The sequence below is a fragment of the Xiphophorus hellerii genome, chromosome 11 (genome assembly GCF_003331165.1).
Source record: "Xiphophorus hellerii strain 12219 chromosome 11, Xiphophorus_hellerii-4.1, whole genome shotgun sequence".
In the NCBI taxonomy this organism is placed as follows: Eukaryota; Metazoa; Chordata; class Actinopteri; order Cyprinodontiformes; family Poeciliidae; genus Xiphophorus; species Xiphophorus hellerii.
The window spans coordinates 12,053,380-12,076,802 of record NC_045682.1 but is presented as its reverse complement, the minus strand read 5'-3'; the positions used below and the strand labels follow the sequence as shown (position 1 = coordinate 12,076,802).

General features: G+C 38.9%; 2 protein-coding genes across 3 annotated transcripts; one reads left to right on the top strand and one right to left on the bottom strand.

Moving 5' to 3' along the window:
* Window positions 1-5,558: 5,558 nt before the first annotated feature.
* Window positions 5,559-13,003, bottom strand: xrra1 (X-ray radiation resistance associated 1). Of its 2 annotated transcripts, none has more exons than XM_032576932.1 (17): window positions 12,751-13,003; window positions 12,571-12,671; window positions 11,101-11,249; window positions 10,953-11,024; window positions 10,800-10,872; window positions 10,619-10,716; window positions 9,946-10,094; window positions 9,377-9,481; window positions 9,190-9,290; window positions 8,423-8,544; window positions 8,259-8,352; window positions 8,081-8,175; window positions 7,179-7,319; window positions 6,950-7,079; window positions 6,708-6,823; window positions 6,483-6,588; window positions 5,559-6,285 (listed from the first exon to the last, which is right to left on the bottom strand). In XM_032576932.1, the coding sequence occupies exons 2-17, from the start codon at window positions 12,590-12,592 to the stop codon at window positions 6,140-6,142; spliced, it is 1,719 nt and encodes a 572-aa protein (XP_032432823.1). In that variant the 5' UTR covers window positions 12,593-12,671; window positions 12,751-13,003; the 3' UTR covers window positions 5,559-6,139. The 2 variants fall into 2 exon arrangements, with proteins under 2 accessions (XP_032432823.1, XP_032432822.1); XM_032576931.1 differs by having other exon boundaries at window positions 7,179-7,277.
* A 191-nt stretch (window positions 13,004-13,194) lies between these two features.
* Window positions 13,195-18,637, top strand: LOC116728661 (sialidase-3-like). Its single transcript, XM_032576935.1, has 3 exons — window positions 13,195-13,404; window positions 13,575-13,814; window positions 14,462-18,637. Exons 1-3 carry the CDS (start codon window positions 13,294-13,296, stop codon window positions 15,467-15,469), a joined length of 1,359 nt encoding a protein of 452 aa, XP_032432826.1. The 5' UTR covers window positions 13,195-13,293; the 3' UTR covers window positions 15,470-18,637.
* Window positions 18,638-23,423: the final 4,786 nt, after the last annotated feature.

Sequence of the window (23,423 nt, the reverse complement as noted above, 5' to 3'; positions counted from 1 at the left end):
AATATGTTTGGAACTGCAAGTGAAATTTCTTTTAGTGAAATTTCGTTTAGTTTTTTAGTTCAGTCGTCATGAGTCTGGTTGGATTTTTAATGGTCTACTTAGGACTCAGCAAAAACCCGAGACTATAAAAATGACCTGATTTATTTTAGAAGACTGATTTATTTTGGACAAAGATATTTCTTTTCTCGGTACTTTCTTCATTTTTTGTTAAATGCTTTTCTATGCCAGTACTTTTATACTTTAACTATGTGAAAAGGAATGATCTCACATGTCTTGCTGCTGTTTTAGCTTCAGCCTCTGAAACCAAATATTGTGAATTCATTGCAAAAGAAGACACCAAGAGAGCGATCTACCGCGGGTAAAAAAAAAAAGTTCAAACCTTTAAAACTTTTTACCCAAACTCACTTCAAAACTTCTGAACAATTCCCTTAATAAAAATGCATTTATTTAGTTTTTAATCAGACCAGCTTGACTCGGTTTGCATGGATGGAGGCATCAGACAGGTTGTGGTCAGGCAAGTTTTGTAATATTCCAAGGTTTTACAAAGTTATGGTCACAAAACTATGAAAATGCTATATCATGCTGTTTAAATAAAGTTTAAATAAATATACAGGGAGTGACTGTATAGAGCAGGGGTGTCAAACTCCAGTCCTGCTGTATAGAGATTACAGTGATGCTCTGTACATGTGTTTCTGCAAACTGTTGCTCCACTTTACAAAAGAAGACAGATGTGGCTCTTTGTAAATACACAAATACTCATGATGTGGAACATAAAGTAATGCCACCCACCACTTTTATTTTGGCAATAATACTCTGAAAGTAAAGTTGACAGTCTACAAGCAGCATGTCTGTTAAGCAGCAGCTGTCAGCTTGTCTTTCTTATCCATCTAATTTCACTTATGTAAAAACCTCACTCCTTTAAGTGTCAATTGCCAGCGCATCCTTTCCCATCAAGGTAAATAATGTGCAAATTTGTTTTGTTATCTGTCGTTTTTGCAGAAAATCCCTCCAGTTGGCATTCCGTGAATGTTTGAATAAGTTCTGTGGGCCAATTCAGCTATGCATGCTTAGTCTTGGCTCGGGCAAATAAAACAGCCGGGGGCAGTCAGTGGGTATAAATCACACACTCTGTGTATGAGTTCCTCACCCTGTTCACCCAGATCCAGAGAGAAAAAGCAGAAAATGTTCGACTCGAGGCGACACATTTCTGCTTGTATTGTAAAAGTCATACTTTTGTTTTTGCATGCGAAGTCGAAGGCGAGACAATCAGAGGGCGTCACGCAGAGCGAGGAAAAGATCACGTTCCTTACTCCTCTACTTCTCGTTGTTTTTGCAGCAATCAAAATCTTGCAAACAAATTTCAGCTCAAGTTGTTCCTTGCCAGTATTTGAGAGGCACTGAAGCACTTAAATCAAGCGGGCAGTCTTTTGATTCCAAGAGGGCCAAATTGTGTTAAGTTAATTGAGTCTGATAGATGTGTTTGCTTTCATGGCTGATAAAGGTGCTCAGCAGAACCCCTGAGTTTATACTTCATCAAAATACTTCCGAAATCTATCGAGCAGATTTTTTCCCCCCTCAGTTCTTATCCACTCGCTAATTGAGCTGGCTCCGATCATTTTTAGCTGACTGTTGGAGTCTTTCCAGGAAATCGTGCACAATAGCAGGGCACATATTTAAGACATTTCAGCCTTCCTCCCCTCACACAGGACGAGAGGCTGAATTGCGATGAACAGCTTCACAGTTCTGGCCTGCGTTTCATAAAAGGCCCCATTCAGAGCGTCCGAAGCCTTTCCAGCATCGACACGATAAGCGTGTTACAGTTCAATTGTCTCTCAAAAGACATAATGAGTAGGTCCAGCCTGTGGTGAACTCATTTGGCACTTTTAGTAATGAGGAGTGTTGATGAGGTATTTGAGCCTTTTCTCCCCCGGAGCCAAATCTGATGCCTGAGCCTCTGCTGGGTTCTTCTGAAAGCTACCGGCTCTCAATCCGAGACTCAGACCCAAACATTTTTTTAATCTTGATTGCTGGGGCAACTGCAGTTAAAGTGTCCCATGTTCACACACGTGTAACACGGATTTTAAAAAATGAAAATACATTTAAAGATGTGCCTTCCTGAAGAACAGACCACCGTTGCTTTTCTAAACCTTGTTCCTGTTGTTTTTTGCTCTTGGATGGAGTTTCCAGTTCCCCTGCCAGATTTTTTTATATCACAAAGAAGCATGGGTAAAAATGTGTTTCCAGTTATTAACTTGTCTCATCATGTCTTCGTGCTAAAAGAAAGAGGGGAAGAGAAAGTTCAGCAGAGGCCTGTTTGTTTTGATGTAGCATCCACTGCAGTCTGACTGAGCTTGACCTGGTTTGCACAAAAAATAATATATATATATATATATATATATATCGTCTCTTCATACTGAGACTTTAAAACCCAAAGGACTGGCAGTTGTAATTAGTGGTGGTTTTCCAATCAGTAGCTGCCAAGGGCGGCTTATGAAACATGAAGAGATGCATGAACCCCAGATGAAAAACTGTATCAGTCAGTTGTTTCCAAACTTGAGTTTTTATCGGTTTAGTGGCTGCAGTCAGAGGACCGTTGTTATCCCTGTTTGTTGTTCTCATTTCCTTATTTTAATTGGTTATTTGGAAGGATTGGATCAGCCAAGATTCCCTTAATGCAAAAAAATAAATAAATAAATCTCCAAAGCACCATGTTTTGCAAATAAAATAAAAACTTTGAAAAATAACTTGCCTTCCACTTCACTCTTCAGCCTTTCAGTTGGTATCTCATTTAAAATTTCTCCAATTCTACATTAAAAAGGGTTTTTTTTATAGCACATCTAAAATCAACAAAGTTGACCAAAGTGATTTAGTGTAGATAAATTCAACCAGCAACATGTATCATGCAAGATAAAAATAATTTTAAAAAATGTAATATGACAATATATAAACAAGTAAAGTTAAACAAAAAGCCAAGTTAAAAAAGTGAGTTTTAAAGAGGGATATAAAAAACTTTATTGACTTCACCGCAAAACCATCATCCCCTGTGTAGTTTAATTTAAACATTGGCTCCGTTAGGTGGTCTGGTTTTCAAATACAATGACTTCAGTTTTGTTTTATTCACTTTAGAGACTTTAGTGGAACAGAAACACCCCCCGTTGTTTCTGGCATGACAACAAAATAAAAACCTTGTAACTTATAAGATGAAAATGTTCCAAGATGTATGAATAGCTTCATGTGACATGCATGCAGTCAGAAACAGTTTAGTTTTGTAAATAAATTTCGAGATGAGGCCTAATACGAAGCTGCAGTGCAGGGCGAAGAGTTTTAAAAGCATCATAAAGTCGTCGGCCTTTGTTCCGCTTTTAAAGATTCACTGTTCAAAGCTTTCTCTTTTCTCAACCAAAAAACTGTATTTTAATCTTCAGATTTTTGTTCATATAGGCAACGCAGGAACATTAATGGAAAAATCCCTCAAGGTGGCAAACAAACCAGTCGCAAACTGAAACAATGTGCATTTTCCTTTATTACATCACAACACTAAATCCCATCCATCCGAGAGTTCGCTGCATGATGGGAATATAATGTCGCTGTGGCAATTAAGCAGCTTAAATTTCATTTGCAAAAATACACAAATAAGGTAATAGATTCAACTTCAGGAGTGAAATATGTGAAATTTCATCTGATGCTTCTTATAAAAAAAAACCCACACACTTCCAAACATTTCCAAAGGGTCAAATTTGTTCAGCATGATTGGAGTTTCATATGTTCTCATCTGGTACTTTTAATGGGTTTAGTCTTCTAGCTGAAAGTGCTGCAGTGAAAACGATAACTAATGCTTAGGATTATTTGGAGGATCATCTTGTGCTTTGAAATGATCCTCTTAGCATAGTCACATTCTTTTATAATTCATTCTTATTAGATTCTCAAAGATAATTTTTCTCAGGTTTTCTGCCTTAAGCCCACCTTTAAAAAAAAAAAAGGAAAATGGAAATGTGTCTGTTTTGGACTGAACACAATAGACATCAACTGGTTCATCTTACCGTGTTTGCTGGAGGTTTAAAAACCACCTGATGTGGGTCAAAATGTGCAAATAAAGGAGGTTTTGTGTCTTGGCACGTCATTTTAATGTGCACAAGTGGGTCAATTTAATTCCTGGAAGGTTGCTGGAGTGTTTTGTATGTTTGAGGCGAGGAGCGCGCTTGCAAAATAAAACCATTTGTAGAGCCGATCACTGGCCAGAACTGAGGAGCTCATAAACGTGTACAACAAACTCTTGCACAAGAGAACTGCAGAATGTAAGACGCAGCTTTCACACAAGAATTAAAGCGGTACATTCTTCGTTATTATCACTTTTAGAGCAACAGCTTGTTTGTCTTGTAGATTGTGTTATGAGCAGGACTCACTGTGTGGGGAATAAATGCATCTTGTTTGTGAACATTTTCTAAAATGGCTTTTTCTTGAGTGGTTTTAGAGTCAAAATGTTGAAATAAATGAGTAAACGCACATAGATTTTTAAAAATGGGATCTCCTGTGGACAGGAGTGCCGGGTGTCTGCGGCTTGGTGATGCTGGGAGTTTTGTTCACTCTCCTCATTCACAGTAAATTGACCAATAAATGAGCTCAAGCCGCAGGAGAGCCATTATGCCCCTCTCCCTGCCTATTAATCAACCTTCTTAGGTTAAAATATGTCATCAAAGTCCAAATAAATCTTCTTTTTATTCCCAGAATCAGAGGCACAAATGCTGCTGACTGAGAGGTTTTCATCAGCTTTCATTTTTTAGTTTGACTCATCCTCAATAAACAGTTTACAGCTGAGAATTTGAAACATTTGTCCTTATTATGTCCCTTTTTTTTTTATTTCAGGACAATAGTGACTTTAAATAAATCATTTTATATATATATTTACTAACCTGTTAGACTTTGTGCTTCAGTTAGTGTTTTAGTTTTGAGTAAAAACATAATTCAAGCTTTTGGTCGCATGAATTTCATTGACAACTTATGAGACTTTTCCAAATTGAGATTGATGCACCTGATTGGTGGATGGGACACTTTATCTTAAAGTTTACTTTGTGTTTACAGCTCATTTATTATTCATTACAAACAGGAGGAGATAAATATTTATACATTCAATATAAATATGAATGTAAACATGCAAAACTCCCCACTTGAAATATCCTGACGCTTAAAGCTGATTCATCCCGCTGAGGCTGGATGTGCATTCCACATCTGCAAGCTGCTCAGAAGACAAATAATGGAAATCATATGAGCCGTGAAATCAAACAAGCGAACGAGCGGCGCGAGCAGAACACGACTGGAAATTTAAGATAGCTGCAATCAATGGCTGCTGTAATACGACGCATGAGGTTTTGGTTTTTGTAGTCGCAAGGCGTCTTTGTTAATTTTCCAGAACCCAAAGTGGGATTGTTTCGGTAATGTGGATCATAAATCATACTGAGCTGCGCAGAGGTCTGCTCAAAGTCTCGAGCACTTCCAGTTCCAAAGTGCTTGTGCTCCTTCCTGATAACACGGGTTGTAAATAATTAGGTTAGAGGATAATATACAACCAACAAGACATTTTAATCATAACAAATACCAGATTAGAATCAACTTGAATGAGTTCGCAGACCTCGAAGGAAGGCCTTTTCCGTTTACCATGATTCGTTTCCTTGAGGCAGAAAAATACATCAAAGCTTACAAATGTTGCTCACACTGCAAGTAATAGAAAGTAACTCTCGCCAAAATAAGTTCTGCTTGATGCCTATAATGCATATTTAGAAGATTAACTGCGATCACAGATGTGGCGCAGGCAGCTGCTCCGAACCGTCAGAAAAAGACAGCTTAAGATAAATACATTTTCTGCAGATGAAGTCACAACTGCAGACACATTTTCTCTACAGCTCAACCTGAACTGTCTGGATGCCATCTATGGTTTTCTCTTCCATATCGTTCTCAGGGTCTCTGTTAACTGAGCAGAATCTACTTGTTGTTAAAATCAAGCATAAATAAAAGCTCAACATGTCTTGTTGTCTGTGATGTGGGATTGATTTTACTGCACTCCACTCACAGTAACAGCATCAGGGTCCAGATCTGGTCAAAAATAATAATAATAAAAAAAGCTCCTGCATAAGAAAAGCGTGTATTAATGTGGATGTTCACACTGAAATCTGGCTTCTTGTTCCATTGTTTTGTCATGGACCATCCTGTGTGTTTTCTTCAACTCCCTCAGCAGAAACAGAGCTTCCCTGTGGTCCTTACTGTTTGCTGCTCTGTTGTGAATAACACTGCCTGCCCAGAAAAGACACAATGATAATAATGTGAGATCGAATTGGGTAAGTTATTTCTGCCACTGTATGCCAAAATTTTTTTTTTACACTTCTTCCAGTAAGGCAGAAAGTACGTCTTATTGGCAAGAGGCGGTTGTGTGAATGTTAAACGGCAACGGACGCTAAAATATGTCGAGAACTCAGAAGACACTTGCATACCTAAGGAAACAACTTTTGCTGCTCTATTGTCTTTCATTTCCTTGAGCAACTCCTCAACCCTTTGGATCGGCTGCTTTATTGGTCTCAGAGGTGGCAGCTCCTCTATCTGTTCCCAGAACAAACAGAAGAAGGGAACAGCACATTGGTATTTATTTTTTTTTTTACAGCCTGGAAGCATTGATGTGCATGTGAAAAGCTTAAAAGAAAAGAAAAGGAAAATCAAACCCTCTTTTTCATTTCATTGTATGGCGTCTGGATGCTATCAAGTCTGGGTTTGGAGTCTCTGTAGATGTTCAGATTCCTTAGTGTTTGATCCAGCATCCGAACAGCTGTTTGAATTCCTGTTGAGAGGAAAAGAGCAAAAGGCACATAACAATTCCCTCTGGGATGGATGTATGGTCAGAGTTTTGTTTTCTCAGGATATTACACAGCTGCAGAGAGAGAGAACCATATCTATCGCTGCGCACCGATGCAGGGAAGTGGTTTTACATCCATTATCATGTCGTAGCGTACGGGTCGTCCCGGACAGGCTCTGTTTTGTGCAGATGCGTTCTGATTCGATGAAGAAGCCAGCTGAAGCTCAGCTTCATCTTCTGTCTGTGAACACAGCAGGAAAACGTGTGAAGGGGGAGTCATCTGACATAACCCACCGGGAGCTAAAGAATTTGAAATGTTAAACAGTAAATATGCACAAACCTGAGTAATGAAGAAGCGTTTTGCGTTTTCCCGACTTTTGCTTTTACTCTTGTCCTCGGGTCGTGTTGTTCTCAGATCACTTTTTGTTCTTTTCTTGTCCTGAAAGAGACTCACACACGTTGAATCCGACTTAAATGGCATCTTTGACGGTTTCAATCATTATGCATCTACTGCTCATAGTCCGTAAACTCAAACATGTCTCAGCCATTAACCGCAGCACGGCTTACTCAGTTTTAATATGATCGTTCGGAAAATATTGTGAAGTGGAGGGAAATTGAAACATGATTTTAAAACATCTTGAGAAATAAGGACAAAGACACAAAGTACCAGCAACAGCTGAATTCAGGTTTACAGGATTGTTGAGTACAAAACATAACTGATGGGAAGATGAGTGGATTTAATTTAGGCAATGGAAGAAGTTAGAGAAATGTTAGAGGCTGCAAAAAACTTCAGTTTGGGCCAAAGTTTTAATGCCAAGCAGGACAACAACCCCTGGAAGAAAAACTGTTGCAAAACTCGAGATGAGAAGAACGGACAAAGGTTCTGCCTATAAATATATAAAGTTGGGAGAGACGGTGTTATTTCAGCAACAGTTGTCTATGAAGTACAAACTTAAGTGGGCTGCACATAAATGCATGCCGCACTTTTCAGATGTTTATTTGAACTTGATTTTCAATAAAATGCATTGAAATGTGGGGCTGTAACATGATAAAAGTAAAAAAAAAACCCAAAACTTAAAGTGATATGTAAACCTCAGCAATTCTTCTCATGTTTGAATTTTGGAGTTTGCGTGTGGAGAAATAAAATCTCTCATTTGGTCACTCTGTCTTCATGAGTCCAAATATTCAACGTTCCTGTCAATGCAGAACACACCCCACCTTCCATCCTGGATAGACACACACCTTCAGGGGAGGTTGTAGCAAATCTTCATCCTTCTCTCTCTTTATCTTTATTCCAAGCTTGTCTTGAAGGAAATAAGTCAGTAAAGCCGTTTCTCCTGGGTTCAGACAAAAACACGAAAATGAATTTGAGCAATCCAGCAACCGCCTTCGACAACTATCTGGCAGAATGCAGAAATACCTCTCCTCTGTGTGGTTAGAGGATTGCAGTGGATATGTAATTCACAGAGCTTTGGGAAAAGAGCAGCAGCAACCACGGCTTCCTCTGAGGCGATCTGACGGCAGAACGCTGATGAGACGTGACCGACGACCACAGACGGTTTGAAACAAAGACGCATCGCTCACCTGGTTGTCGGCCAGATTGAGGCACTGGAGCTCAGGCAGTAACACACTGGAACACCTGTCCTCCCTGAGCACGTGAAGGATCTCCATAATCTCAATATGGTGGTCGATTTTAGACTCGATGTCTAAAAAGGGAGACATCGTGAGATATTCCTGGTTTATTTATTTTAATGATACAGGACCATCCACACTTGTGTTTTGTTGTTTGTGTGTGATTGACTGGTGATGTGCCCAACGTGAGCTCCACTGCTATTTCAAAACAGCTCGAGACATGTTGCAATACCTATAAAATAACTTTTGGGCATTTTTGTCATTTGTTTGTTACATAGTTAAGTTATGGGTTGAGTAACCCATAACTTAACTACACTCTGGCTGTGGTTGCCAGAATTTTACCGCATAAATGTGGTAAAATTCTGGCAACCACAGCTGCCGGTATTTTACCGTAAATTAGAGACTTTTTTTTATTTATTCATTTTTTTTACAGCGTAATGATGCAAAACTCTCTGGTTTCCTGGGGAAAGCAACACAAAGGTCCTTCCCTAATAAGCACTCTCCAAAATGTGAAAGACAAGAGAACATGCCATTGATCTTCACAGGTGAGGAAATGTCTACTAGAAATGAGCTACAACGTAAAAACAAACAAACAAAAAACTAGATGAAGGATTGTGTTTATCTTCCTCACAGTCATAGAGCAGATGATGATGATGATGATGATAATGGAGGTAAAAATCAATCTCCTAATCTCACGGATTGAGAACTGCACTTTTTACCTTCCTCTTCGCCTTCCCTCAAAGCGGGTTTTGAACTCTCCATCACTTCCTTACAAGGTATTTCTGTGATATGGTTGCCCTCTAGGTTTAGGTGCTTCAGCCTGTGCACAATGTACACCAACATTAGTAGATGATAAGAGGAGTTTGCATTAGGTATAAAATAACAAACACTGAACCGCATAAAGACCTCTTCAGGTTCCTAAGGTTATAGAAGACGCTAGAGGTCAGTCTGTTGTAGTTAAGCATCAGGACTTCAAGAGCCTCAAACTGTTTGGCTCCCTCTTCAGACAGCCTGCAAGCACAAAAACAAAAAAAGACAATGTTTACAATTTGTTTCAATTATAAGATTTATTTATGCCCACACTAACAATAAACAGTAAATTTAAATAATGTAGGCAAGAAGGTTGGTAATTCCAGCTCTGAGCAGTTTTAAAGTGTATCAGAGTAGATGGTTTGAAACAGAAATAGAAATTTGGTGCACTTGCACGCCACCTTTTGGTCAGATTTAAAACTACTTCAGAGTTTGTGGCCAATATACTAGTATGTTCAGTGTGTGGGGTTGAACTTGCAAGAAATATACTGCTGGAGTGGATTTATGTTTAGATTTATGGCATAAAAGGATGTCAGTGTTGACAGAATAACATGCTGCAGAGCAGTCAGCAAAAAACAGCGCATTCATCACGTGTTCAGCCAATCAAGTTTAAACAGAAACATTTAAATATTATAAATAGCCTATTTTGTCTCTGATGTTCTTACATGTCAGACTGGTCGCTGTGTGAGGGACCAAAGTTGGGAGGAAGACAGCTGAGATGATTTCCGGTCAGATGAAGAGTTTTGAGACGTGGAAACTGACCGAACTTTAGTAAAACCTCTGCTTGTAAGGTGTTGAAGGACAAATTTAAGACCTGTGAGAATTAAAGCACATTGCATTAGGAATATTCACATCCTAAAACCTTCTCAGTTTGTCTCTTTAAAACCACAATCTTCGATCTATGTAGTTTTTTTTTTTTTTTAGTATTTCCCTACCAGCTTTGTCTGTGTAGACACTGAATTGTGTCAAAAAAATAGCTCAAACTCTGAGCTATTTTCAGACGAGCATCTGAAAAGCATTTTTTACTTATCAAGATCCTCAATTAAATTTAGTTCTGGACTTTGACTAGGTCTGTTGAAAAAAGGCACCTGCACAGGATGATGCTGTCATTTTTCACTTTATTCAGGGTTGTGTGTAGTCGATTTTTCACCACACGTAGCATTTTGCATATAGGTAAAAAAAAAAATTGCCATTATGCACAAATTTATGTTCATCTATCACCCATAACCCTATTACAATAAATTGGAGCTTGTGGTTGTATAATACAAAACATGAAGAAGTTGAAATGACTTGAATACTTTTACAATCAATGGTTATTTTCATTTAAGGCGATCTTACCTCTAAATGAGGGAAGTCAGCAACATCAAAATCCATGTTTTTGATTCTATTCATAGTCAGATCGAGTTCTCTCAAAGACGTGAAGCAGCTGAATGATCCTGCAGAGGACGACCGGGTTTTAGGCGGCGAATAGAAAAGGAAGAAAATCTACCTGAAGACGAATCAGTGTGAAATGAATCACCTAAAGAGAGGAAGTTATCACTTGCATCAACGCAGGTTACATTTACGAAGGCCTTCAGCTCTTCTGGCTCGACCTGCGTGAGTTCAGGAGATTATTTAATCATCGTCACTAACAGAAGATCAAATGCAAAGTGTAAAAAAAAAAAAATCTTACAGAAGTCAGATTTCGCTCTATGATGTCGACGGAGTAGAGGTGAGACGGCTTATCTACACAGTGTAACTGGAGCTGGACATGCAGATAAATAACTAACTACGGTCAGTACAGCGATTTTAAATTACAGTGACATGCTGCTGTTTCTCACCAATAAGCGTCCATCTAATGTGGTCTGAGCTGGAGCCCCATCGTCCTTGTTTACGCCTTTCGTAAGAGTCGTTTTCGTCCATTTCTGCACGCTCTTGTCCTTCTGCTGCTGCTTTGGTTTTCTGTGTGTGATAACCCTAAAACCGGCCTCTGCGAGTTGGAGAAAAAAAAAAGGAACTTAGATGCAGACATTTTTTTTTATTTTCAGAAATTTCAAAAAACACAGTAAAATTAGCTTTTATATAATGAGAGCCGATAACATACAGTACTTGAGTAACTCTGAACACCCTCTTATTCTTCCAAACATCAAAATATTTTTGTTGACCCTTTAAAAATGACTGAGAAACATTTTCTTATCCAGGCTGGTGGATGTTTTACTGACAGAAGTCCTACACTGCTAGAAATAATAAAATAGTTGTTTATATTAGTTGACAGAGATAACCTGAGTAAATACAAAAAGCAGCTAATCATTATAATGGCTACCATCTGCTTTTTGTGAAAATTGGTAACAAGTGTTTTAATTTTGCCGAGGAGGATGTTTGGTCCAAGAGATTGCTTAAAATGAGCCACACTTGATCTTGACTTTGACTAAGCCAAACCAAAGCTTTCACTTTGGGTTCTGTTAACCATTAAGTGGTCGATTTCCTGCTGTACGTCACATCATTGTTCTGCTACATAGTCCCTTCAACACATAATCGTGCTTAAGTTTAAGGTCATTTCAATCAAAATGGCAACTTGTTCAGGCCGTGCCATTAGTATTTTCTCAAAGTTCTTAGGGATCAACATCAAGATGTTTTTTGGAAATATGTGACAGGCTTTTGTGTGGTTTGTATTGCTGGTTTTTGTCTTGAAACTCTCCCATTTAAACAATTTCCCCCAGTCTCTTTCTTAATGTTGAATCACAACCATTCAACAATTACATATTGTTCTGGGTTCTTTATTTTGACCTTCTGGACGGGTCACTGTTACACCCTTACTAAAACCTCAGACATGACTTTGTAACCTTTTCCTCACTGAAAGATGTCAGATTTTGTCTTTAGATAATGTGTTGCTTTTTAAGATCTTTTAAGCCTACTGAATGCTTTCCTTCTTGCTCCAAGGCAGGGGTGGGCACTCCTGGTCCTCGAGGGCCGGTGTCCTGCAACTTTTAGATGCATCTCTACTTCAACACACCTGAGTCAAATAATGAGGTCGTTAGCAGGACTCTGGAGAACTTGACTGCACTTAGGAGGTGATTCAGCTGTTGGATTCAGGTGTGTTGGACCAGGGAGACATCTAAGAGTTGCAGGACACCGGCCCTCGAGGACCAGGATTGCCCACCCCTGCTCCAAGGCAACACCCAACTGCACCACTGTGCAATCACACAACATTGCTATTTTCTCATTTGCTTATTTGACAGAATGTGTGACGCACACTCCGGTCGTCATAGCAGTTTTTAAAATAAATGAAAACAATCTCTCCTTGTTTTCACCTTTCCTATTAATCTTCTTCATCTTTTTCTGTACGTTCTTGTTCTTCTGCTGCTCTGGTCTTCTGTGATCCTGTCCTTGTTTTTCCTGTTTTCTTAGCAAACTGCAGAGTCATGTAACCATAAAATCACAAACATTGTGTTGCTTTCGAGCAGTTGATTAATATGCCTTAATTACCTTACCTTCTTTCCTTCCTTTTTGTGGTCTCTTAGCTGTAGAAAATGTATTAGGTAAAGTCTTCCCGTTTTCCTGTCGTCAAACAACTTTTTACGCCTGTTTTTTAAAGCTACCGGATGTTTCGGTACAGCTTATGCTGAGTAGCGCTCTGTATCCTAGCAACAGACTGAAAAGGGAGAGTGTGTCCTCTCATCCAGCAGGTGGCGGTAGCAAAAGAGGTTTACATGCGGAAGAAGGACTCGTCAAAGAGTAGCTGAATTTTTAAGATACTACCCTGCCACATCAATGTGACGGAAAGCGAGTATATACAGCAATATTTGCTAAGTAAATATGAAATTTATTTCCTCGTTACTGTTTTTTTCCCCAACCAGGTGGCTTCAATTGTTGTTGTCATTGTTAGCGACAATTAAACGTCGCCTCCACTGCGTTAATGAGACAAACACAAACCGAAAACCTCACGCGTCCATTTAAACTCGACGTCACATTCAGAGCAATCCCGGAAGTGAGTGTGAATGTACTTCTCGCTTCGTTAACGTCTTCGTTTCTGCATGAACCTCCAGCATCACTGTCGCGAACATCAGAGGTTCCTGGTTTCGCAGCCAAATGGACTCTGTGACGCCGAGCCGAGGTTAGAGGCAGGTCAAGAGCGACAGGTGAAGGTAAGGGCTCCGTTGTCTGCTCGGTGTTTACGCGCTGCGACGTCTCTGTGCGTGAGGAGGAAGCACTGGAGTGTGAACTCTTCCCGCGAGGCTGAGCTTCTGTCAAAGGTTGTTGCTGCAAGACTCTAAAAGACTGGTGTGTGTCCGTGTGTGTAATATTTCTGTTGCAGGAACTCTCATCCGCCATGGGGAACAAATCATCCAAAAGTGTGAGCGTCGAGGAGCCCCCTAAAACAACTTTGTTTGAGAGGGAATCAGGCGGGATCACATACAGGATTCCAGCTCTGCTCTACCTGAGGCACTGTCACACATTCCTCGCCTTTGCAGAGAAAAGAACCACCTTTCATGACCACGACGCCAAACGTCTGGTTATGAGAAGAGGATTGCTCCAAGAGGATGGATCTGTTCAGGTTGTTACACCTTTGTATTCATACTCAACACGTCTTGTCTCTCAATTTTCGTTGCAAAAACAAACTTTAAATGATTCAGTGTGATAGACCAAAAACGATAAAAAGGTTTTCAAGTTATATAGCTCAGACTCAGTCTGATTATTTGCAGAAAAGAAACGTTCAAATCTTGCTAGAAAATCTCAGCTGGAATGAGGTGTGGACTTTGACTAGGTCATTCTAACATGTCAATAAGATTTGACCAAGATTATCCCAGTGTAGTGTCTGTCTGTTGGAAGGTGAACCTCTAGCAGATGAGTCTTTTGCCTCATCTTGGCATGATTTATCCTATTTATTTAGGTCAGCTTATCTTCCCATTGACTCTGTATAGTTCTGCTGTTTCTCTGCTAAAGGAAAGCATCTCTAAAGCACAATGCTGGTTCCATCTTTTGCCACTGTGGGGACGATGTGTCTAAGCCAACTTTTGGTGTTGGATTTCTGCCACAAAATACTAGTTTGCAAGTCGATTGTAGATAGTTAAGTTTTGGTCATTTCTGAGCACTTTCTTCCACATGTGTCATAAATGACTTCTGGCAACCTGGACTTGTAATTTTGGTTTCTTTCATAAGCATAAAGCAGCTAATAAAAATTAGTTTTTTCTTCTTTTTCAGTGGTCGTCCAGTCAGGAGATTTTGACTGCATTTCTACCAAACCACCGCACAATGAATCCCTGCCCTGTGTATGAGAAAAACAGCAAGACGCTCTTCCTGTTTTTCATCTGCATATGGGGAAACACCACAGAAATAAAGCAGATTGTCACAGGTAAGAACAAGGCCCGTCTTTGCTGTGTGAGCAGCAGCGACGACGGGCAAACCTGGAGCCAGGCGATGGACCTTACAGAGAGTGTGATTGGGGAAGCCATACACAAATGGGCCACGTTTGCGGTCGGGCCTGGCCACGGCGTTCAGTTGGAGAATGGCAGGTTGATCATTCCTGCGTACGCCTACTACATCCCGTACAGATGCTGTTCCTATCCACTTCCTTGTACGGTGTATCCACGTGCGCTGTCAATATACAGTGAGGACTTTGGACAGACGTGGCGTATCGGGAAGATGCTTCAAAAGAAGTCATGTGAATGTGAAATGGCGGAGATCATCGACCACGAGGGAAGGAGCCACCTTTACTGCAACGCCCGGCACACAGGGGGCCACAGATGTGAAGCCCTGAGCGAAAACAGCGGCGTCTACTTCGATAAGCCCCACATGGCCAGGGAGCTTGTCGAGCAACCCTCGGGTTGCCAGGGCAGCGTCATCGGCTTCCCCGCGCCCGAATTTGTTCCCAACGACGACGCCGAGAGCAAGGCCTGCGGCACGTCGCTCCTCTCACCAGACACTCAAACCTGGCTCCTGTACATGCACCCGACCAACAAGTCCAATCGGCGGGACATGGGCGTGTACTTGAACCGATCCCCCTTGCACTCGTCCGGGTGGGACCGGCCCAGGATCATCCACAGGGGGCCGAGCGGTTACTCGGACCTGGCCTACAATGTGGACAAGGACCAGTTCTCCTGTCTGATGGAGTGCGGGAAGGAAAGCGAACTGGAGCAAATTGCCTTCATGACCTTTTCCCTCAATGATGTCATGCAGACAGGTGATAAGAAAGAGAAGAAGATGGTCTGAATTTGGGCCGTTATTGACAGAGATCTCCTTATATTATCCCACCACTAGAAGAAATCCAATCAAAACACCCCATGACGTGCTGTGCTGTAACATTCATCTGTGTTTACTACTGTTTTACATTCTGCAGATAGTGAATGCATGAGTCATGTGTTTTCTGGTCTCCTTGAGTGAAGTACGTCTTATTATAATTATGCAAGAGCATAGGGTTATTTTTAATAGGTTATGTGGTTCATTTACGCATGCTGTGTTTGAAGTGTCATTTTTAAAGCTGGTATTGTGTGTGGCATGTTTGATGAGCACTTCAAAGCCGTTGCAGCATCTTATTGAAGTGTCACTTTTTCTTCTCAGCAAAGTTAGCCTACCTCTTTATTTTCTAATGAAGATCATAGGGGGCCTTGCAAACTAGTCCGCAGATTTCCCTCCATACAGTCCTCTCCTTTACATTTAGTATACTCTAATTCACATATGCCTTCTGCTGTATTGTTTTATATGGAAGCTGTGCAGCAGCATTGTCCTGTGAAGGTCACAGGGAGGGTCATAAAGCTGTCAATAAAATAGGAGAGGGGAGGTAAACATGAGAGAGACCAAACATGCTGAACCACATATGTGAGTTGTTTTTTTTTAAATTATTTTATTTATTTTATTTTTTATTGAAGCAGCTCATTCAGCTGAACTCTTAGAATCAGTCTTATTGTAGATTATCACTTGGAGATTGAAGTACGCCTTCGTACGATTGTTTATAATGAAGCTGTAAAGAGCATATATAATCTTTTTTCACCATTTTTACTTTCCAATTATGTCCCGGCTTTTAGCCCATGAGATATAATTTTTATGTTCTTTACGGAAATATTTAAAAAAAAAAAAAAAGAAGAAAAAAAACCTCCCCAGGGAAGACACTGATCACTTGGCAGCTGTGAGATCGCAACTGAAAGTTATTGATTAACGAAATGGCTCCCAGATTGTATTTCAGCTTATAAAGGAAAGATGTATATCCCAGAAAATCTGGGAGAGCTAGGAAACCTAATAAACCAGCACCCTACGTATGGATTTAAGCACTCTGTGTTGAGCCCAGGATGTTTTCAATACTCCACAGCAATGAATAATCGCTAGAGTTAGCAGTTGCTCTGACCCTAAAGACATGTGGCAGAGGGAGGGGAAGTTAAGCTACTGATAGACACTCAGTCTGACGCTGCAGTGAGACGCATGTTCATTTAGTTCAGACACAGAGGAAAAAAGGCACTGAAAATGCAGGGTGACAGTTTAGAGAGAGTTTTTCTCTATATCAGTAGAGGTTTTGCTCTGAGAGGACAAGTAAATGGTAAAAAGCACTTTTTTATCTGATAAACTTTATGCTCACAAACAACTGCAGTCACCATGAGTTTTTTAATGTTTTTTTTGTGTGCATGAACAAACAGATGACACGTCATCATCCATCTGTTGTACTCATTTTCTGTTTTTAAGACATGCAACTACAGCGCAGTTAAATTTTATAGCTTTTAAATTTTTGCATCTGCTTTATAACAATACCGTGCGATAATTATTTTTCTCATAAAGTATGATATCTGCCCTTTAAGCGTTTGAAATTCTGTCATGAAGTTTTACATGGAGCTGGTGAAGAACTGCTGAAATGCATTTTTTAGGTGTTGCACTTCTACTGAAAGGAAAGAATTTACAATTATTGACCTGATTAGAAAGAAATGGATGGATTATTTGTCTTTGTACGCCAAAATGATGAAGTGTATTTTATAGTTTCAGCTGCACTGCACAGGAATAATAGACTGTTTACATGTGAGTTAAAGACTGTCATGGTCAAAAATGGCTCACAGTTGCACTTACGATGGGTTAGTAGAAACTGTGAGTGGTTAGAAAATGTAACTACTGCAGTTTGGCCTGAAATCAGATATTTAAAGCTTTCTCAATATTTATTAGTGCGCCTCATAAAAAATGTGCAAGAAGTCTTGAAAGTTAATTCTAGCTGTACATGTAGGATGGTTTATTTATTAAAAATCACATCAGATATATTGGGATGGTGTGAAAGTAAAGGACAACGGAGAATAATTTCCCACAACATAAATTACGACAGGATTGATGCAATTGAACATTCTGCATGCTTTTTTACGGGCCCAAAATGTAACTTGACTAGAGGAACTGGGAGAATCTACCAACCAGAACGGGATCGGTGATGAATTTTACTCATATTTTTATTAGCGCAGGCGTCATATTGATAATCTAGCGATTGTTAAAAGAAGAGATTGGATAAACTTCAGAGGCCCTCAGTACTTTGATTACCAAATGTAATTATAGTTATGGGTAATTTTTAGTCTGGAAAATGATTCACAGCAACAATTCAGTTAAACCTGGGTGAAATCCCAGCAACTGGATTTTCTTTCATTAGAATAAATCTTAAAAAAATAATTTTATTTGCCAGCTTATTGTGATTATTACTGTGATTCAGGCTAAAATGTAATTCCAACCATTATTTTAAAGTTATAGTTGTTCTCGATGACGAACTGCCTTCTACTCGGATTATGTATGGTCATGACTGACAGGGAAAAACTTCTATGTCTCTAAATTTGACATAGAAGAATTAAGTGCTGCTTATTTATGACATTGCCAAAAATAAAAAAATCTCTAACGTACCATTTTTTATTTTTTGCCAAAATGTAAACACTGCTTGTACTTGCATCTGTGGTGATTGCCAAACAGGCTCTACATTTATTATTTGAAACCAAACACATTAATGTTTCTAATATGCTAATTTCAGCTGATCACATTAGATAAAAAATAAATTCATTGAGCTTTAATATTTATTTCTAAAGGAGTACTTTATTAATTCCTTGCACATTAAACATGATTTTGTGAACAGGCCTTTTTTTTCCCAGGCTGAATATGTAAATATGTGCAGGACTGTGATTCAATAAGCTCGGTTCTCTGCAGTAAAAACTCGTAACAGCAGACGGAGACTCACTGTTCGTAGAAGCCACTCAGAATTTGCACAAAACAAAATACTGCACCAACCTTAACATCTCATTTGCCTATTGTTGTGAGGAAAAATGCCTCGAGGTCGTTTCGTTGTGTTTCTGTTGGCTGTTGTGAAAAGTGATTAAAAACCTGCATGGAATGTGTATTTTAGTAGAAAATAAAATTAACTTGTGAGCAATTGGTTCATATTGTGTCCGTTGTTTTTTCTTGCTGTTTTGCTAACGATAGAAATTCATTTGAAAACCAGCGAGATGTCACAGCTGCTGATTATAATGAAGCATCAGACTCTATACTTTATTTATCTTCTTTATTTTTTAGTAAAAAATAAATACATTTTAAAGACGTGTTTTGGTGAATGAGCAGGTGAAGCTGCTCAGAACTATTATCTCTAAATAATAGAGATTTACACAAATGACTTTACAGTGGTTCAGTGTTGATGGATTCACCTACTTATGGATGTTTTTGTGGGATATAATAAATTATTCACAAAAAATCCACCCATTCCCCAATTGTTTCCATAAGACATATCTAAAATATTTATAACAACATTCAGTTTGGGAAGCTTAATATGATCAATTTGAGTAAAATGAATATTGTTCTTTTATTCTATGAACTACTGACAAAATGTCTCTGAAATTCCAGGCAAAAATGTAGCTTTTATTTGCAGAAAATGAGAAACGGTGAAAATAAGGAAAAAGGTGCAGTACTTTCAGACCTCAAATAATGCAAAGAAAACAAGTTCATAATCATTTATAAACAACAATACTAATGTTTTAACTCAGGAAGAGTTCAGAAATCAATATTTGGTGGAATAACCAGGAGGTTTTCAAAGGGGTCTCTTCATTTTCTCCAGAGCTGTAAACCTTAAATCTGTGGTGAACTTTTACATTTATTCTGTAGAAATGAACTTAATGAACTTACTGAACATTGAACCTGGAAACATTTGCAATTCTGACATGAACAACATGCAGGTCCATTGTTCTAACATCAGATATAGGGTATATATAGTTTTTTTTATAGATGTAGTTTTTGGTTCAAGGCGGGGTTTCACTCCCTCAGCTGTGAGCAGAGGCTGAGCCGGTGCTGCAGACTCGTCGTGAATCCGTCTGGGGAACCGAATGGGGCTCAGCAGATGTGCAGGCTTTGGGGACACATTAAGGAAAAACACATTAGAGAAGAGACTAAATGTAGAGATTCATTTTAAGATAAATTACCTCGAAGCTTTCTGTGCTCACACTAAGAAAAGAAAAACACATTAGGATGTGTTTACATCCTAATGGGAGGTAGTGGCTTTGTAATGATGAATCCTATATGAAGCTCAAGGCATATTTTTGACGTCACTTAAACATTTTTCCACTTCATTGCCCATATAAAGTGAGATCTTCTCTCATTTTACTTGTAAGAAATGACATCCTCACCTTCATTTCAGTTTTCATTTTCAAAAAGCAAAGGAGAACAGTGGTCTGTAATTGTGGAGAGCAGGTTTTTTTTCTTTTTTTTATCACAAATTGGGTAAATTCTCAGGTACTCTCTCAGCTTGGTTTATCTTGCTCTAAAAAAATCCAGCTGTAAGGAAATTGCAGAACATGTCTGTGACCTTAGGTTGACAGCAGCAGCTACAATATGCTCTGGATTTCATTACCCTGTCTGATCGCAAAAATAATCCCTTACCTGGCAGAGAGACAACACCTAAGGATAGTACGAAGAGTGGTTTAATAGATGTGGGAGCTTGTAGATCTCAGATGTGCTCATCAGTCGACTGCCTGCTTCTTCGCACTCTCTCTCTCTCTGTTTGTGTGTGTGTGTGTGTTTTTTCTCTCACATTTTCCAACCTCATTCCTCATGCAAAGGATGAATCATGTAGCAAAACCTGTTTGTCTACGATGCTGTTAGGCGGTGAGGGAGTCATCATTCTCTCAGCGCATATGCTTCATCTGCTGCTCCGATGGCACTGGGGATCCCAGTCACGGTGAGGCTTGTAAGTGTCGGCGTCACAGATGTTTTCTGTTTGCCGTAAGCGCGTGCGGCGTCCCAGCACAGACGGCGCTGGACACACCGCCGTGGTTCTGCATGGTCCTTTTCAGGGTTCCTGTGGCTCACCTGAGGAAAAAGCTTTTGGCAACTTGAATCATGTAGTGGGTAGAAGAGGATAAGCACTGACTTAAATTAAGATTTTCTTAAAGACTTGACCTGAATTATTCGAAAGTACTGTCTATTTTTAAACAGTCGGAATCGTCCAAACCTGCTTCCAAGTTTGCTAAAGTCTGTAACTTACGGAAACAAAAATGTAATATGATGTTCAGAATCTGTATTTAAATGTAAGCCACTTATTCCCATTTTAAGATTTTATTGATAGTTTTGAGAAAGTATTAATAGACCTTGAGCTTTTTCCACATGTGTCAAGTTACATATTGTTTATGTGATAAACCAATAGAAAAATATTGCATGATTTTAAAATGTAAGAAAATGATGCATAGTTTTCAAATTAATAAAAGTGATATGCATTTATGTTCTACCTCCTTTACTTTGATACTTGTAAATAAAATTCAGCACAACTAATTCAGACCCCGCCTCTCGCGGGAACGTTAGCTGGAGATAGGCACCAGCAAGGGTGTTAGAAAATGGATGGATGGATGGACAACTAATTCATTTCAGAAGTCAGCTACTTAATAATTAGCATGTAATATTTGGACGTTAGAGCATAAATGGGTTACAAACTAATAAAGTCTCCCTCTTCTGAAAACGTATGTTGTTTTCAGTCCAACACCTGAAAACGAAACAAGTTTTCAGGCTCAACTGCTTGGTTGGGAGAATGTGTTTCTCTTTAACTTTCTTTATATACGAGCACAACTTGCATTTTCTTATCACATAAAACCTTAAAACGTAGAGTTTGTAGTCGTAACGCCACAAATTATGAAAAAGTTGAACACTTGTGAAAGGAACTGTATATTTCTTATTTAACTAACTTTTGTAATTAAAATATTATGACGTATTTGTACCATATTTGGGCAAACAATCCCGGCCTTCTGAATAAAAGATGACCATTGTTCCCTCTGACTCCAGCTGCCCAGATGCAATATTCATGTTTTCACTAGTATACAGAAACACAACAAAGGTTCTAACTCTGAAATGTGTTGGTGGTGGTGTAAATGCTTTCAGGATTTCACTAAAACATTCACAACATAAAAGTAAGCTGGTTGTGTTAATTTAAGTAGAAAGAGTATGTTTTCTGTGTTCTATGCTTGAAATGAAACAAAGTTCAGTTGTCAGTGAACTCCAGTGTGTTTTGGATGGCAGCAATAATTCTTTAGGTCCAGTAAATACATGTTATCATGTTCAGTTAATATTTTCTACAAAGGTTTTTCTTTGTTGTTCTTTTAAAGATAGAACCAGCACACACACGTTACTCAGACAACATAATTTTGGTAAAATTATAGATTTACTAAACTGACCTTTCTGTGGGTCATGCTGAAGGAAATTATTTAAATTTACATTTAAAAAAAACCTTTTACTGGTTGCTAATTATTGTGTTCTGTACTTTTCAAATGTCCTGAACACTTTCTCCCACTTGTTCATCGTTGCATAATAGACGGTCTGTTGAAGACAGCTAAGTTTTTTTCCACCTTTTTTTCCTCAATCCTATCACAGTTAGTTTTTGGATTTGGGTTTTTGCAAGATATTTTTATTTTATTTTATGTTGGACAATAAAGTTGTTTTTAATGAATATTAGAAATAAAAATGTACAGTAAAACTAATTGATGACATTTCTCTTTCAAGAAATAAACTTAATGGGGTCAAAAAGAAACAGTATGGTAATACTTTATGAAAAATAGGCACGAATGTCACATGTCCCAAGTATTTCAGCTGCTTACTGTCTGACTGTTTCATCTGAAACATTACGCAGAGTCATGCGTAATGTTGACTCTGCGTAATGTGACTATTTCACCCACTACTGAAATAGTCATGGGATTATTTCAGTCAGTACTGCAGCTCCAGCTGAAACCAAACTCTCGGTTCGGGAAGAAATGGAGAAAACACATTTGGTAAGCTTCAGAGGAATGCACTGTGCGCTGAATGTTATCAGTCTGGCTCAGTTAGAAGGAGCAGAAACCTGCAGGTGTTTGTTTTGCTTGATATGATGCAAATAATGAAAAAAAAAGCTTTAAAAGAATCTGAAATATTTTAGCGGTGAGGCCTCAGTCCACAGATTGCTGATGTATAATAAACAAGCTAAAGTTCATGACTAAATGTTTTACTGAAGTACCGAGTGATTCAGTAGTAGAGCAAGGGCAGCTTTTCTCTGTGTGATTCCCGGGTCTGGGTCGATACCATTCTTCCTGTCCAGCTTCTCAGTCACAAAAACCTAAAAACACCAGATTTCACTTCTAATCCCTCGTCTTGCTTTACGTTTTTAGGTTTTAACATAAAAAAAAAAACCACGTCGGTTTTTGCGAGAATACACCTATTGACCTAATCAGGATATTAATATTTTAGTTTCATTGTTGTTCTTCCTTTTCACTTCCTGTTGAAACAGTAGACACACTTTTAGTACTCTGCACATCCCCCAAACACGCTAATAGAGATTCAACTTTGCGAAACCTGCAGAGATCTTCTGTAGATTTTCTTCAGGTTTTAGCCGTGAAAGCTGAAGATGACCATGGATGAACGCTGATCCTTTTCTATGGTCAGATGTTTTAGATCATTATCCAGCTGAAAGGCCCAACAGGAACCCACTAGATTTTTATTTTAAATAGTATGTTTTAGACTTTAAAATGTTCCCTGGGCCTTTAGAAGAGAAACATGCTGACATGTAAAGAGCATCTGATGGTAGTCATGAAGACTTTGTGCTGTAAAAACAATAATTTTGTAATTTCTCATTTGTTTCCTCAATTCAAAGAAAAAAAAAGGATCAAATTAGATTGTATTTAGAAAAGAAAAAAAGCATTTTGTGAGCCAGAACAGCTGCTTGTAT

Coding starts and splice junctions, on each gene's coding strand:
- xrra1 (XM_032576932.1), bottom strand. CDS start 12,592: ATGAAGAAGATTAATAGGAAAG. Junction 11,025..11,100: donor CATTAGATGGACGCTTATTG/GTGAGAAACAGC, acceptor CTGCATGTCCAG/CTCCAGTTACACTGTGTAGA. Junction 10,873..10,952: donor TAGAGCGAAATCTGACTTCT/GTAAGATTTTTT, acceptor GAACTCACGCAG/GTCGAGCCAGAAGAGCTGAA.
- LOC116728661 (XM_032576935.1), top strand. CDS start 13,294: ATGAACCTCCAGCATCACTGTCGCGAACATCAGAGGTTCCTGGTTTCG. Junction 13,405..13,574: donor GTCAAGAGCGACAGGTGAAG/GTAAGGGCTCCG, acceptor TTTCTGTTGCAG/GAACTCTCATCCGCCATGGG. Junction 13,815..14,461: donor AAGAGGATGGATCTGTTCAG/GTTGTTACACCT, acceptor CTTCTTTTTCAG/TGGTCGTCCAGTCAGGAGAT.